A 15167-nucleotide genomic window follows, 5' to 3' on the forward strand; every position below is an offset into this window, starting at 1 on the left:
TTCTGTCACTTTACAACCCACCATGATTTGTTTCACATTCACAGAATGTTAGTAATGAGGTGAGAGTTGCCATACAGCCTCTCTACTTCGTATCCCAACTGACAGCGTATCGCCATATTAGTCAGTACAATTTGGTAGGACAAAAAAGTGTAATGATTTTTTTATGAGCCTCAGATCTTTGGATCACTGTATTTGAAACCTCCTGTTTTTTCTCTCTCTCTCGGAAACAGTTTTGACTAGTGCATGTTCTGAAGGAGAGAAAAAAAAAGATGAAATCTTTTGATGAAAACAAGCTCATCTGGATGTTTTGGAAATCTTTTGATATTTGCATTTTCAGATGTTTTCCACTTGTAGATTGACTACCTAATTGCACTGGGCTCAGATTGATTGGTATCTGACATAATGCTGATTAAATGACCCTATTGTTTATTGTCCAATGCAATACTGGGTGATTTGTTACTGTGTGGAGAAGGTGCCCCTCTTCGTGCAGTTTTATAGCAAGAAAATAAAAATAAAACATAGTTGGTTCTATTTTGATGAGAACTGACGTTATTTAATCTTCAAGTCAGCCATTTTACTGTGTTTACCTGTTTCCTGGTGTTCTCAACATGCTACAACTCTTGATTGAACGTTAAATAGCTGATGTAAATTGTGTCTCACAACTCAATGGTTTGTATAGAGAATAATGATGAGAGACGATCGCACCGCAACTCAAGATCGTTGCTTCCAACTTTGACCAAGGACTTTGAAAACAACTGAGCGTTGGAAACAATGAAAGCATTTGTTTTTTGTTTTTTTTTAGTACAAGTACAGGAATCCAGCCCTTCCGCCCAAGTCTTATAAGGTGGGGGTGTGGTTTCTCTGTCGGAGGTGAGCCAACATTTTTTTTGCAATAATTACCCCTTATTAACACACCCAGAAAAGGGAGACACGAGGAGGTACACGGGAGGTTCAATGGCTCAACCACACAATAGGACTTTCTACATTGTATTGTTGCTGATTATTGTGTGATGGTCAACTATTGTCCTGGAGGATGCTCCCTGTCAACTACACCATAAAACTTTTTTTTCTAGTCCTGACATTTGGTGCCTGCTGTCTTACTTTCTGAGAGTTGCATCATCATCATGTGTGTGTGTGTGTGTGTGTGTGTGTGTGTGTGTGTGTGTGTGTGTGTGTGTGTGTGTGTGTGTGTGTGTGTGTGTGTGTGTGTGTGTGTGTGTGTGTGTGTGCGTGTGCGTGTGTGCGTGCGTGCTCTACAAGCTCATAGCACGGCACCAAGTGCTGCGCTATGAGCTTGTAGATCTGTGTGTGTGTGTGTGTGTGTGTGTGTGTGTGTGTGTGTGTGTGTGTGTGTGTGTGTGTGTGTGTGTGTGTGTGTGTGTGTGTGTGTGTGTGTGTGTGTGTGTGTGTGTGTGTGTGTGACAAAGTGATAAAAGATAGTTAACCCTTTGAACCCTAGCATCCCTATTCTGGGGGGAACTTTCAGCAAAAATAGCACATAGCACATACAGTAGCCTACTTGTGTGAGCATGTAACAAATAAATCTTTGATCTTGAAAAGGGGAAACTGTATGGTGACTGGCTATGCCCTGACAAAAGCTATAATTACGCATGCTGCTATACGTGGGCAGAAACCCAGTTCTGTTTTAACATGCACCTATTAAGTATTTCACCGTCAACCACAAAAGATGAAGGCCTGCCAAACAACAAAACATTAAAGCTATTAAGCAGTGCACAGTTCATCATGCTAGCAAGCAACACAAAACCGGTTTTGTGTTTTTCTTCTTTTAAGGTGCTGCATGAACTGTGCACTGCTTAATAGCGTTAATACATGTTTTGTTGCATTTGAGGAGCTTCCATTTTCCTTTCTTTTTTTTTCTTTAAGAATTTCATCAGCGCTTTGAAACTTTTTGCCTTTTGGACCATTTCTATTTATTTTGTTAAGTATTCCCTACCAAATAGCACCTTCACAAGTAATTGAACTTAAAACTAAGTAGGCCTATATATCCATATGAACATAATATTTCCCCACACAATGAATTAGTACTTGGACTTGGATTATATTGTTTCTGATTATTGTGTGATGGCCAACTATTTTCCTGGAGGTTGTTAATTGTTAATTCCCTGTCAACTATTATTATTATTATTATTATTATTATTATTATTATTACCCTTATTATTATTACATTTATTACTATTATTAGTATTATTAATTAATTCATTAATTCATTAAAGGGACTACACCATGAATTTAAAAAAACATATATATATTTAATATCATATTGTTTATGTCCCTCAAACGTTTTTCAAAAGGTTTGAGCCTAAATCAAGCCTCAGATATACTCATTCCAACTAACTTCTCTCTGGCTTATAAAGCACTTTCACCTGCAATACCACATTGTCCTGTTTGGCACGGGGCGCTATTGAGCCAGTTTGTATACATGTTATCTCCTGGTTCTGTGTGGAAAAAGTAAAAAAAAAAAAAATAGAAAAGAAAAAAGATTTTTTTTTTTTTTTGGTTGGAACTGAAAAACGGGAGGAATTGTTCCCTGACGTGACGTAGGCAGGGGGACCAAATCAGTTTGGCCTGTTTTTAGACCAATTTACAGAAAACCCCAGATTTGCTGTGAAAGCCTGAGTGTTCAAACTGGGGTATTTTTGAGGATAGAAGAGAGGTAGGGGAGACCAAAAACACACAAAAAATAAGAAAAAGTTATGGTGTTCATGGTGTAGTCCCTTTAATTCATTAATTAATGAATGAATGAATTCATTCATTCATTCATTCATTGCTATCATACATAATTGACTTGGTACTATACATGTATGCGCTGATCCCTGGATCTCCCTTTTAACTTTAAAGAAGTTGTAACTATGTCTCTGTTGTAGTGTTTCTATCACACAGCCTAGAGCAATGTGGGTCACATGGTTGCATTTGACTTCACTGTGTGTCACAGGATGAAGCAGGATAGAGGGGCGTCCCCTGCTGTCAGCTATGTGTCTATGAAAAGTGATTGGTCCATGGATCACCCTGGTAACTTTAAAAGAGAAGTCGACTCATCATGGTGAGAATATAAAAACATGTAGAAAATAGACAGTTACACAACACGTTATACTCAAAATGTTCCTCACATAATAATACAATTATTATTTGTATTTGTATTTTTGTTATTATTATTGATGTATTTGTTGCCAGCATAAACTGTGCTTTGTTGCAGTGTGGTTCAGGATCAGTGTGTAGAACAGGAGAGAGGGTCCCCTACACCCAGCTGTCTGTCTATGAAAAGTGACTGGTCCATGGGTCTCCCTTGTAACTTTAAAGGTATCATGACATTCATTTTCACTTTTTTTATTTTCAATGTTTTATTTGGGGTTTTATGACCTCAATTACACCCAAAAAACCTGAACTTAGAACATTCAGTGGATTATCTGTGGTCTGGGGTTTTCTGAATAATTAGGCTGAAAAGTAATCTGAGCTTGGCTCTTCGACAGTGAGGTCACAGTCGATTAATCCCGCCCACTCTCCTCCTCGCCCCTCCCCTCCCCTATCCTTTCCTTTGGGGGGGCGGAGCAGAGGCGATGATTGACAGGCAAAATCCCTCACCAGCGACACCCGCAGGCAAAGATTTCTTTTTTCATTGCAGTTGAAAAGGCTTTAGAAATGTGAGAGAAAAACACCTGCCATGGATCACTGGAATGGAATTTTCACTTAAAACTTTTTGTACACTTTTGAAGGACCAGGACAAAGACTTTGAATGTGGTGTAAAAGTGAATGTCATTAAACCTTTAAAACAGAAGTCCCTTATCCAGACTCATCATGGTGAGAATATAAAATAATATGCATCACTACATTCTAAACAGAGAAGACAAACAGATGAAAATGCTAAATGAACAGTTGAAACAGACAAATCGAATAGATCTATGGGATCCACATGAATACGCAATGGCTCTAATGTGGATATCTGACTTCATGTGGCCAGCCTGCAATGTCAGTGGTCTATGATTATGATATATCTATGACATATAAAGAAGAACATATAAAGAACTACGGTATAGGGCTCACCTCGGAGTGCAGTTCTTTGCCAGGCTGGGTGGCGGTGTCAGTGATGGGTTGCAGCCGGCAGGATGTGAGGAAGCCGAGAGGGAGATAGCATTTCTATGACATATGGTTTAACGTTTTGCATTTGTAGCCCCTTATGGGCAGAAGAGAAACAGCTTTTTTATTTATTTTTATTTTTACCTCCAGTTAATCTCATTGAGACCTGATTAGTCAAGTCTAGCTCATCAAAATGTGTTAAAAGCAGTGTTAATAAAGATTCAACTGACTTTGAGCTGTTTTGAGACATGCGCCTGTATGGTTTCAGGATCAAGAAGGAGAGATCAGACTGTCCCTCTCCCAGCTATATGTCCATGACAAGTGACACGTCGTTGAATCCACCTATCGACTTCAAAAGACAGACTTGGACTCCTGAGCTGAGGTGAGGAAGCTTGTTCAGCCATGCTCAAATGACCATGAGAGCACACCTAGCCATGCTCAAATGAAAAAGGCCTAATCACAATAGATATTAATCCACCACTAAGTACAAGTACAGCCAAATGTTTAGCCTTGACAGTACACAGTAACATATTCAGTGTATTTTACTGTATAGTTGAAGCTACAAGTGTGATTAGTGTTATTCGGTGACACATTGCTGGTGTAACCAGTTAAAAAAATATGCCCTTGAAAGAAACAAAGAAAAACTAGAAAAAGTGCTCCTAGGAGCACAAGTCTCCGCCAGGTCAGGTAGGTTATTATGGCCTCCTGGTGGCGCTATAATAGGCCAATGTGAAAAGGGTGCCATTTATTCCTAGGCTGTGCACGGCAATCGGACACTGCATGCATGATTTGAGGCATTTTGTTCTAAAAATGTGTTTTGCTAAATTTGACCTGCTGGTGGCGCTATAACAGGCCAATGTTAAAAGGGTGGCATTTGTTCCTCAACGTAGTGCAAATGTGCATTCAAAGTTTCACCACAATCGGACGCTCATGATTTGCGGCATTTTGTTCAAAACGGGCCACTCCTGCAAACATTACATGTCAATGTTAGCCAATCAGGATGGAATATGAAAAATCAAACAGATCCGTCTTGATCACATGACTATAGAGATCATGTGTACCTACTTTGCGTGAAATTTGGATCAAATCTGAAGGCTTAATATCAAAAAATGCGTCTGCCTCCTGGTGGCGCTATAAAAGGCAAATGTGAAAAATGCAGAGCAACGGTTTTTCCTTGGCCTCTAGAGAGTTTTACACTGATCGGTGCAGTTATAGGTAAAAACACGAATCGGCCTGTTACAGCGCCACCATGAGGCTGATTTGAACATTTTCAAATGGCATTTTTTCCTCGGCCTAATGGGAATGTGTGAGCAAAATTTCACGGAAATTGCATGCTGTGTTCATGATTTGAGGCATCTTGTTCGAAACGGAGTACTCCTGCAAACTTTGAAAGCCAATTTTTGCCAATCAGGATGGAATATGAAAAATCTGAAATGAGCCGTTTCTTTTAATGACTATATGAGATACTGTGTACCGATTTGGGGGATTTTTGGCCAAAATCTCTAGGAGTACTGTCCAAAAATGTGTTTTGCACAAATCGGCCTCCTGGTGGCGCTATAAAAGGCCCATGTGAAAAAGCAGAGGTTCTACTCTGGCATCCAGGGAGTGTGTGTGCACAGTTTCGCTGCGATCAAGCCAACGGTGCCAGAGATTAGCTGTCTACAAAATGACAGAATGACACACACACACACGGACACACGGACGGACGGACGGACAGACAGACAGGGGGTAAAACATACTCTCTCGCCATGCCTTTCGGCCTGGCGGAGACAAAAATATGAGTTAATTATAAATAATAGTAGTAGTAATAATAATAAAGATAAAAGTTACAACGAGAGGAATGGTGTGTTTCTATGAGTGGTATCCATTGACTTTGGGAAATCACAATCTTTATTTAGCTCAGGGAAACTACCAAAAAGGCTTTTATTATGAGAGCAAATTGCCCCACAATATAAATACATATTGTGGGGCCTAGTGCCTCGTTCCTGGCCGGATCATTGTCGTGTCAATAATGACGGTAAAGCACACCCTCTCATATAATATTGCTTCCCTCTGCCCGTCCATCTCTTGTTTTCTCTCACCCTGTCTTTCTCTCTTCACTCCCCCCTCAGTGAGTTCAGCTCCAGTCTGCTGACCACAGTCCATGTCAGATGCTATGTGTGTTCTTCCATCCTGAGGGACCCTGTCCCTTGTGGACACAGTTACTGCAAGCATTGTATCAATACACGCTGGTCCCAGCCGAGCCCCACAGGAGACTATGTGTGTCCCCAGTGTGAGAAGAGTTACCCGACCCGCCCTGTGCTCTATGATAATGTAGCCTTGACCTGGATGCTGAAGGCTCTCCAGCAGACAGGCTTTAGTCCAGCCTGCCCCACTCTGGCACAGGCCGGACCTGGAGATGTAGCGTGTGATATTTGCCCCAGCTTCAAGCTCCGAGCCGCCAAGACCTGTCTGACATGTAGCGCCGCCTACTGTGAGAATCATGTCAGGCAACACTACACCGTCCCAGCCCTGCAGAAACACACCCTGGCCCAGGTCAATGAAGACACCAGACTCTCACAGTGGGAGGGGAACTCCGATAGAATGGAGGTGATCAAAGAGGTGAGAGGGACGTTTGTACAGACCTGTGGTTAATGGTTATTAGGGTATTAATGTTGGCCATGAAACAGCATTACCTTTGCATTGAAACATAAAAAATTATTGTTCGGATCATGTTTAGTCTACCTTTTTGATCAAATCTAACTAAATAAGCTTGTGATTATTCTTAAAAGGAACCATTTGTGGATAGTGAGTCTGAAGAGCATCAGGAGATTGCATGTAAGAAGAGGAAGAAGATGGCTGTTAAAGAGGAAGATGAAATGTTCCAACATCTCAGCAAGCTGCACCTAGAGCAGTCTAACCTGATGACCATCTCCACACATCTAGAACCACAACAGGAGAAACAACCCTGGAAAAGAGAAGTTAAGGGGGTGATTGCAGGAGTTCCACAGAGTATTGATGCAACAGAGCTGGAGAAGAATCTCAGAGGGGGAACTATTTTGAACGTTCAGACACTGACAATGTCCAGGGCGGGGGTAAAGCCTTTTTTGTTGGAATTTGAAGGAGAGAGCCTCCCAGACAGAATTTGTTTGGGTTATATGAGCTATCACGTGGGGCTTTATCAGATACTCTGTGGCGGGTAAGTCCACAGCCTTTAAATTACTTTACTTATACATACAAAACATGCATTAAACCCTTAAGCCTTATAATCCATGCAATTTGAAAATAGCTGATCTGAAAGCTCACAACACGTCACCAAAGTCTGACAAATTGACAAATGTTATTACTTTTGTGCTGTGACTGTCATTTGATGACAATGCTTATAGTCAAATGTTGAATACAGGCGCAGATTCCCGTAACATTGAAGTCTATGAGAGCACCTCAGACAACGTTCAAGTTGGTTGAGATTTCCCTCCAAGTATCCCCCCCATACTTGGAGACAATGACACACCTAAAGTGTGTGTAGAATTATTTGTGCTGTGGGTCGGCCAGATACATTTAAAATGCAAATAAGACAGACAACAATACGGTATAGTAGTGTGTGTGTGTGTGTGTGTGTGTGTGTGTGTGTGTGTGTGTGTGTGTGTGTGTGTGTGTGTGTGTGTGTGTGTGTGTGTGTGTGTGTGTGTGTGTGTGTGTGTGTGAATGACTCGTGAGAATAACTTAAAAAATGAAATGAGAGAATTTGAGAATCACAGTGGGGGGGGCACTGTGATTCTCAAATTCTCTAATTTCTAGGACCCCACGTTTAATTTGCATTGATTAGACCATAACCCCATTTGGCAAGATGATCTCTGGAACCCAAATGTAAGGATTTATTTGTTATTGGGAATGATTCAGTCCAATATAATTGGTCCATTATACCTTTACTGTCTATGTACTGTAGGTATGGAGTGAAATTTTAATTCTGATCAAATTCAAAATATTCTGCAAACACATGGCAGAAGGGGACAAGCTTCCACCCACACATGGTGCTCTCAAGCAGCATGTCCTAAAAGCCCATATGCATGCAGGCCAGAGTGTGGAGTCAGGCACACATTGCTCAGCAGGAGTTCCTTGACCCACTCAACAATGGCAAGGACGAGGATGGCCAGCTGAAACCAGTTACAACTGAGTGTCACTGTAAAGCAGACTGTTCTTCACATAGATGTTCCTGCAGATCAGGGGAGCTACCCTATATGGAGCTATGTCAGCGTAGGGCAGACTTCCAACATGATGAGGCTGTCAAGATACATTTGCTAATGACAGCAATGATGATAAAAGGATGATGTATAGACTGGTCTTTTTTTTCCATTTGCGGAAAAAAAATTCACTGAAAATGGTCAGGTCTGTCAAGCTTGTGACTAAATAATAACATAATTGGAACAGGTTATTTTTTACATTTTCTGAGAAACTGCTTTGTACATACAAAGTTTCCACCCAACAGCAACGATAAACAATTTTCAAACGTAACCAATTCAGTTTAATGTTGGGTAGGCATAGCCAGTTTTCTAAAATAGAATGGAATATATTTCATATTTTCTATTATATGGAGATGTGTACACTGGTCTACAGCGTGTGTAAATGAATGACACAATTGTGTGTCAATGAGAGAAATCATCTCTCTGTCTCTTCAGATATTCATAATACATTTCTAGATTGTGACCTAAATATGTGCTATTGATCAGCTGTACTGATTTCTAATTAGAATCATGATACTATGTAATCTAGAAGTCAAAATAGTGGAAAAAAAGATATTTGTAATAATTTGTAAATATTTTAAATTAGTACCATTGGATTTCCTGGCCCTAAAAAAATTGATTTAGCCACTAAAATTATGATCCTACGTAATCTAGAAGTAAAGATATTGAAAAAACAAATATTCAAAGGTTGCCATTTTTCAAAATCTACGATGGCCACCATTTTGGCTTTTGCGCCAATTGAATCATGGATGTTCTGATTTGTCATACTCTGAAGTTTCCAAATATGCATAGTTTTCCTAATCCCCCGAACATTTTGAACAAACCTTCATATTTGGACATGTAACTGGACTATATGAGATGGAGGGAATAATTCAAGATAATCCTTTTTTTAATTTTTTTATTCCATAATGTTGAATCGAAAATAACATCCATACACAAGATAAAATAAAAATCCAATCATAAGAAACTATTCATGTTTGTTTATTCAGTCATGTTGATATTGTCAGATTATGTGATTCCTCTGCTTTAGTATCCTTGTCATTGTCATACTGGATTAGACTGAATGATAGTAAATGTGCCTGTGTGTTACTAATTTAAACTAAAGGCTCCCCCCGTATGATTCTCATGTGTCTTTTTAGATTACCCATTTCAGCAAAGCCTCTACCACAAACTGCACACTGTGTGAGACGTTGTTTTTAGATCACTTTTGCAAACAAAGCCTCTCCCACAAACTGTTTAAGTAAAGGGCTTTTCCCCTATATGAGTCCTCATGTGTGATTTTAGTCTAACCATTTGACTAAAGCCTTTACCACAAACTGCACAAGAAAAGGGATTTTCACCTGTATGAGTCCTCATGTGTATTTTTAGAGTACCCTTGTGAGCAAAGCCTTTACTGCAAACAGAACAAGAAAGGGGCTTTTCACCTGCATGCATGTGTAATCATATGTGTTTTTAGAGAATGTTTCCGATTAAAGCTTTTACCACAAACTGCACAAGAAAAGGGCTTTTCGCCTGTATGAGTCCGCATGTGTATTTTTAGATCACCCTTCTGAGCACAGCCTTTACCACAAACTGTACAAGAAAAGGGCTTTTCTCCTGTATGAGTCATCATGTGTGTTTTAAGAGAACTTTTCAGAGTAACGCCTATACCACAAACTGTACAAGAAAAGGGCTTTTCACCTGTATGAGTCCTCATGTGTGTTTTCAGATTACTTGTGTTAACACAGCCTTTACCACATACTGTACAAGAAAGGGGCTTTTCACCTGTATGAGTCCTCATGTGTGTTTTCAGATTACTTGTGTTAATACAGCTTTTTCCACAAACTGCACAAGAAAATGGCTTTTCGCCTGTATGAGTCCTCATGTGTGTTTTAAGATCAGCCTTGTAAGCACAGCTTTTACCACAAACTGCACAAGAAAAGGGCCTTTCCCCTGTATGAGTCATCATGTGTTGTTTTAGATTTCCCTTTCGATTAAACATTTTGCCACACTCTGTACAACTAAAACTTTTCTTCCCTGTGTGACTCGTCATGGTGTGAGTTTGTTTAGATGATTTCAGTTCCTGGGACAGCTTGTGCTGTCCTCCCACATGTTGTGTCTTGTGGGATTTCAGTGTATTTAAAGCTGACTGATCTCCCCTAGTCTCCTCACACTCATCACTGTCTTCGGTGTCCGATTCAGAACAGTGAGAAGAGAGGAGCTGGTCATCACTGGTTGGTTGTGATGTTCCACAGTCCTCTACATCAGGTTGTGTTTTTGTGTGTTCAGTTGAGGTGCTGGCTACAGGCTCTGTCTCCCTGTTTTCATCATCATCTTCACTTCTCACTGCTAGAAATGTCAACGTTGACCCACCAGCCTCTTCTGGTCTTTGAAGTAGCTCCTCCTGTTCCTCTTTAATCTGTGGAGGTTGTGGTTCCTCCTGGACGACACTGGGGCTCCTCTCATGTTTTGGAGATTTTGATTCCTCCTGGACCAGACTGGAGTTAAACTCCTCTTCAGGGGAAACCTCCACTTTACACAAAGGGACGTGGAGGAAGTCTAGGAAAAAGATACAATGAGACTCTATAGAAGGTTTGAACTTTACATGATTTCATGCAGTGTTCCCTCTGCTTTATGAAAAGCTGGTGCACACGCATCCACTTCAATGCCCAAGTACAGTACAAACAAAAGTTAAACAAAAGAAAATAAAGTCTGCACACTGTTTAAAAAAGAGAAAGCTCAGTTTTTTCCCCCTTTGTTTCCTGTTCTATATCTTTGGTATTTGGAAGAACTTCAGCTGTAAATACATTCTCCATTTCCAAACCATGAGTCAATCCTTATTTATCAAAGACACTTGTTATTGGCAGTAACCATTCTAGGCAGCCTGAAGAAGACCACAAGGTTAGAACGTTCTGGACTCCTTAGGTTGGCAGAGGGAAGGTAGTGCCCAGGATTACATGGACAATTGGCACTGGTTGTAAAAAAATGGGGTTACAAAATCGTGGGATAAAAAAAGAAACCGCTGGAGTGGAATTAGCAGCACCTGCCATTAAGAGAACTGCAGTGTTTTCACATTACTTCCGCATTGGCTTTATTCAGAACAACACAACCTTGTGTCTGTATACAACACTGGCGGTGAAACGCTGTCCAGTGTCTACTTGATATCTTGTACCTCCGCTGCAGCACCTCGGTGCACAACACCAACACTTAAGTATAAAATCAGATATTAGACCTCGCATAGCTGTGGCAGGAAGAATTATCAACAGATTCCTCTTCCCCCACATCTTCCAAAATTTGGATTTGACGTTGACGGTGCTCTGTTCTAGTGTGGCCGTTATTTGATACAATGCAAGATGCGAGACAAGCTGAATGAGAGGCGGTCCTTATTATTATTTTGAAAGTATTGACTTGTAAATGTTAGATCAGTGAGTCTTCTGCAGCAGGTTAGTTATTACTGAAGTAGAATTAACTGCAAAGCTTCAGTGAACCCATTCATAATTTTACAACCGAACCACCGTCCGATTCATGGTACATTTAGATCAATGCAGGGGATGTTGTGACATTGTTAATGCTTGAATCGATAACCGATTCATATCGGTTCATCTTTACACCCTCAGTACCGGCCCACTTTCACCAATAAAATAAATAAAGACAGAGTGCTTGAAACTTACTGAGATCTTCAGGTTCCTGTTTAAGGTGATCTTCAGGTTCCTGTTTAATAGAAACAGTCCTGGCTGGAGAACTGATCTTCACCTCCAGACTGGACTCCACACACTGATCTGGAATGAAAGAAAACAATAAATACTAAGGACTTTGTGACATTAATAAGAACTGTAATAATAAGACTTGATGTGACATAAATAAGGACTTTAATAAATAGGATGGCTTCTCAATCGTTGCGACAGATTTCCATCATTTGGATTCCATATAAAAAGTGTGTGTGTGGGGGGTGGGGGAGTAAAACTCAGTCATCAAAACGGTGACTACTGGCTGGTGCTTGTCTATTGATCTACAAGCAATGATCCCTAAACAGATCTACAACCCAACAACACCTCACCATGCAAACACTGTGTCATACCTGCAGTGTGTAGTTTGACGTTGTGTGTGTAACAGTCATACCTGCAGTGTGTAGTTTGGTATTGTGTATGTAACAGACATACCTGCAGTGTGTAGTTTCTAGTTTGATGTTGTGTGTGTAACAGTCATACCTGCAGTGCGTAGTTTGGTGTTGTGTGTGTAACAGATATGTACCTGCAGTGTGTAGTTTGGTGTTGTGTGTGTAACAGACATACCTGCAGTGTGTAGATCGATGTCCATATCAAAATCAATTTCCAGCAGTTTGTTTTGTTTCTCCAGCAGAGTTTCTAGTGTCTCTATCTCTCTCTGGAAGAGGTTGCACATGAACTCTGCAGCCGCACTGAGGCGCTCCAACACAAACACTCTGACAAGCTTCACGCAACAAACATCAGCACCACGCTGCTGTTTGTCCAAAACACACAATATCTCCTCTCCCACCGACGTCATGTGTTCATTTATCTTCAGCCGTACAGACTCCATTTGACACGTTTTTACCTCCTTTATGACACGTTTTTCACCAAGATCAGAAAACGCACTTACTTCCGGCTCAACGTGTTTCACACATGCGCATTGAAGGATCCAGGCACTGTTGCCTTCTTAGTGTATTTCGCCCCCTGGTGGAAGAGGTGTGTAAGTGAAGTAGCTGTGGAAAGACAGTCTGTCCTCCCTCACTGTGAGTTGTGTGTTTGATCTGAACTGAAGGTCAAGCTTTTATTGTCTCTGATGAGGCTGCTAAGGGGACGGAGCTTGACACACACACACACACACACACACACACACACACACACACACACACACACACACACACACACACACACACACACACACACACACACACACACACACATACTCTACTATACCGTATTGTTGTCTTATTTGCATTTTAAATGTGTCTGGCCGGCCCACTTGGCACAGCGCAGATAATCTACACACACTTTAGGTGTGTCATTGTCTCCAAGTATCCCCCAATTTACACATTCTAGTATCTAGACTTGGGTGTTGTTGATCTACATGATTCTCAAACTCTCTAATTTCAAGGACCCCACATTAGATTTGCATTAGACCACATAACTCCAATTGACAAGATGTTTATCTCTGGAACCCAAATCTAAGGATATTTATGTTATTAGGAATGATTCAGTCCAATATTGTCAGTCCATAATACCTTTACTGTCTATGTACTGTAGGTATGGAGATCAAAATAGTTATCTCGTTATATTTAGTTGAATATATTGGAATGGAATGATCAAGATGAACTATCAATCATTTAGCTGGGGACCCCCTGGAACCCTGTCAAGGACTCCTGGAGGTCCCCAAACCTTACAATGAGATACCTAAGCCTGTGATGTGCTACAACTGCCAGAGATTTGGACACATTGCTGCCAACTGCAAGCAACCAAAAAGGTGTGCTAGATGTGGGGAGGATCACAGTTATGGGAGCTGTGATCCAGAAGTACAGCCAAGGTGCTGTAACTGCGGGGAAGGACACACTGTAGCTTACGGGGGCTGCAAAGTAATTCAACGTCAAACTGAGATACAGAGGTTAAGAACAGAGAATAAGATCTCATATGCTGAAGCAATGAGGGTCACCAGGGGACAATTTCTACTAATTAAAAACAAAGGAGATTTGAACAGGTCTGGGAGCTCACAGAAAGGGATGACAGATGTGATTTGTGTTGATAAAAAGAAGTTGGTGAGTTACATTGCTGGAGTGATTAACAGTACTGCTGCTGACGCCCCTTCTAAGAACATTTCTAAGAAGTTACATTTGGATGTTGAAGTTGCGGTGAATCATCTAGTTGGAATGGAATGGGAAGATATTTGCGATAGCCTTACTGTTCAGTCAAGCTAAGAAGCTCAGTATGTAATGAACTGGGTGTACTGGCATTTTGATGGTGATTGTAATAGGCCTACTGCAGTGGAATGCTTTGTTTATGGGTGAATGGACAAGAGGCAATGATTAAAACCGACGGTTATACAGGAAACAGGGTATCAGATCTCCTAATGTGTGATTTGCACACTTACTCTATGTATACTGCACTGTACATGTGTATGGAATACTGACAAGTCTTATGTGTCTCTTTCATGTACATATGTAAAGATTGACAAAATGTAATTTTTCATGACATGTGCCAATACATACTTAGGTAGTAATAGGTACAGTATGTCCGTTATTTTTGTACTTAAGTAATTTGTGTGTGCTGATTTGGAAACATGTTTAGCCTAATCATTCATATTCGTTTACCCATATCCATAGCATAAATATTGTAAATTGTATATTGTATATCTCTTTATTTGTATCAATATTTTTTAGAACTTACTGGTTAAATACAGTACACTGTATATTTTTAATTGTCGTTGTAATGCACCAACTTCACCCAGACAAATTCCTCATAATGAATGAGCAAACATACCAATTCAGATTCTGGGTATGTACCTACAGTATGTCATTATGTCAAATTTCTGTGTGAGTGAAAGTGATTAAATGAAACAAATAAAGTTGTTCTCATTCTGTTCTTGATATTAGTTTTATTCCAAGAGAAGTGTGCAAATATTTGTGTTTTAAGGTGTTCAGTTAGGGTTTAGTTTCGCATTCAGGGATAATCATTCTAATGTCAGATGTATAAGCTAATTAAGAAAAGATATGACAAGTTGTTTAACAATTGTTGTTGTCCTGTTGTTTATCTAATCTTCTTGGTTATCATTACACTATAGGGAAAAGACGGTTTCTGTGGTGCAACCACAGTTTTATGAGTCACAAGTTGCAAGCTTTTCCATATTGTCTGTCAATATGACCAT

The 15167-nt window shown here is 40.3% G+C and overlaps 1 protein-coding gene across 1 annotated transcript; it reads left to right on the forward strand.

Moving 5' to 3' along the window:
* The first annotated feature begins 3780 nt into the window (after positions 1 to 3780).
* On the forward strand, positions 3781 to 7711 carry LOC308098275 (uncharacterized protein). Its single transcript, XM_080446563.1, has 4 exons — positions 3781 to 3816; positions 4361 to 4474; positions 6204 to 6693; positions 6864 to 7711. The coding sequence occupies exons 2-4, from the start codon at positions 4401 to 4403 to the stop codon at positions 7272 to 7274; spliced, it is 975 nt and encodes a 324-aa protein (XP_080302689.1). The 5' UTR covers positions 3781 to 3816; positions 4361 to 4400; the 3' UTR covers positions 7275 to 7711.
* Positions 7712 to 15167: the final 7456 nt, after the last annotated feature.

The sequence above is a fragment of the Gymnoscopelus braueri genome, assembly GCF_963280865.1.
Source record: "Gymnoscopelus braueri genome assembly, chromosome: 13".
Lineage (NCBI taxonomy): Eukaryota > Metazoa > Chordata > Actinopteri > Myctophiformes > Myctophidae > Gymnoscopelus > Gymnoscopelus braueri.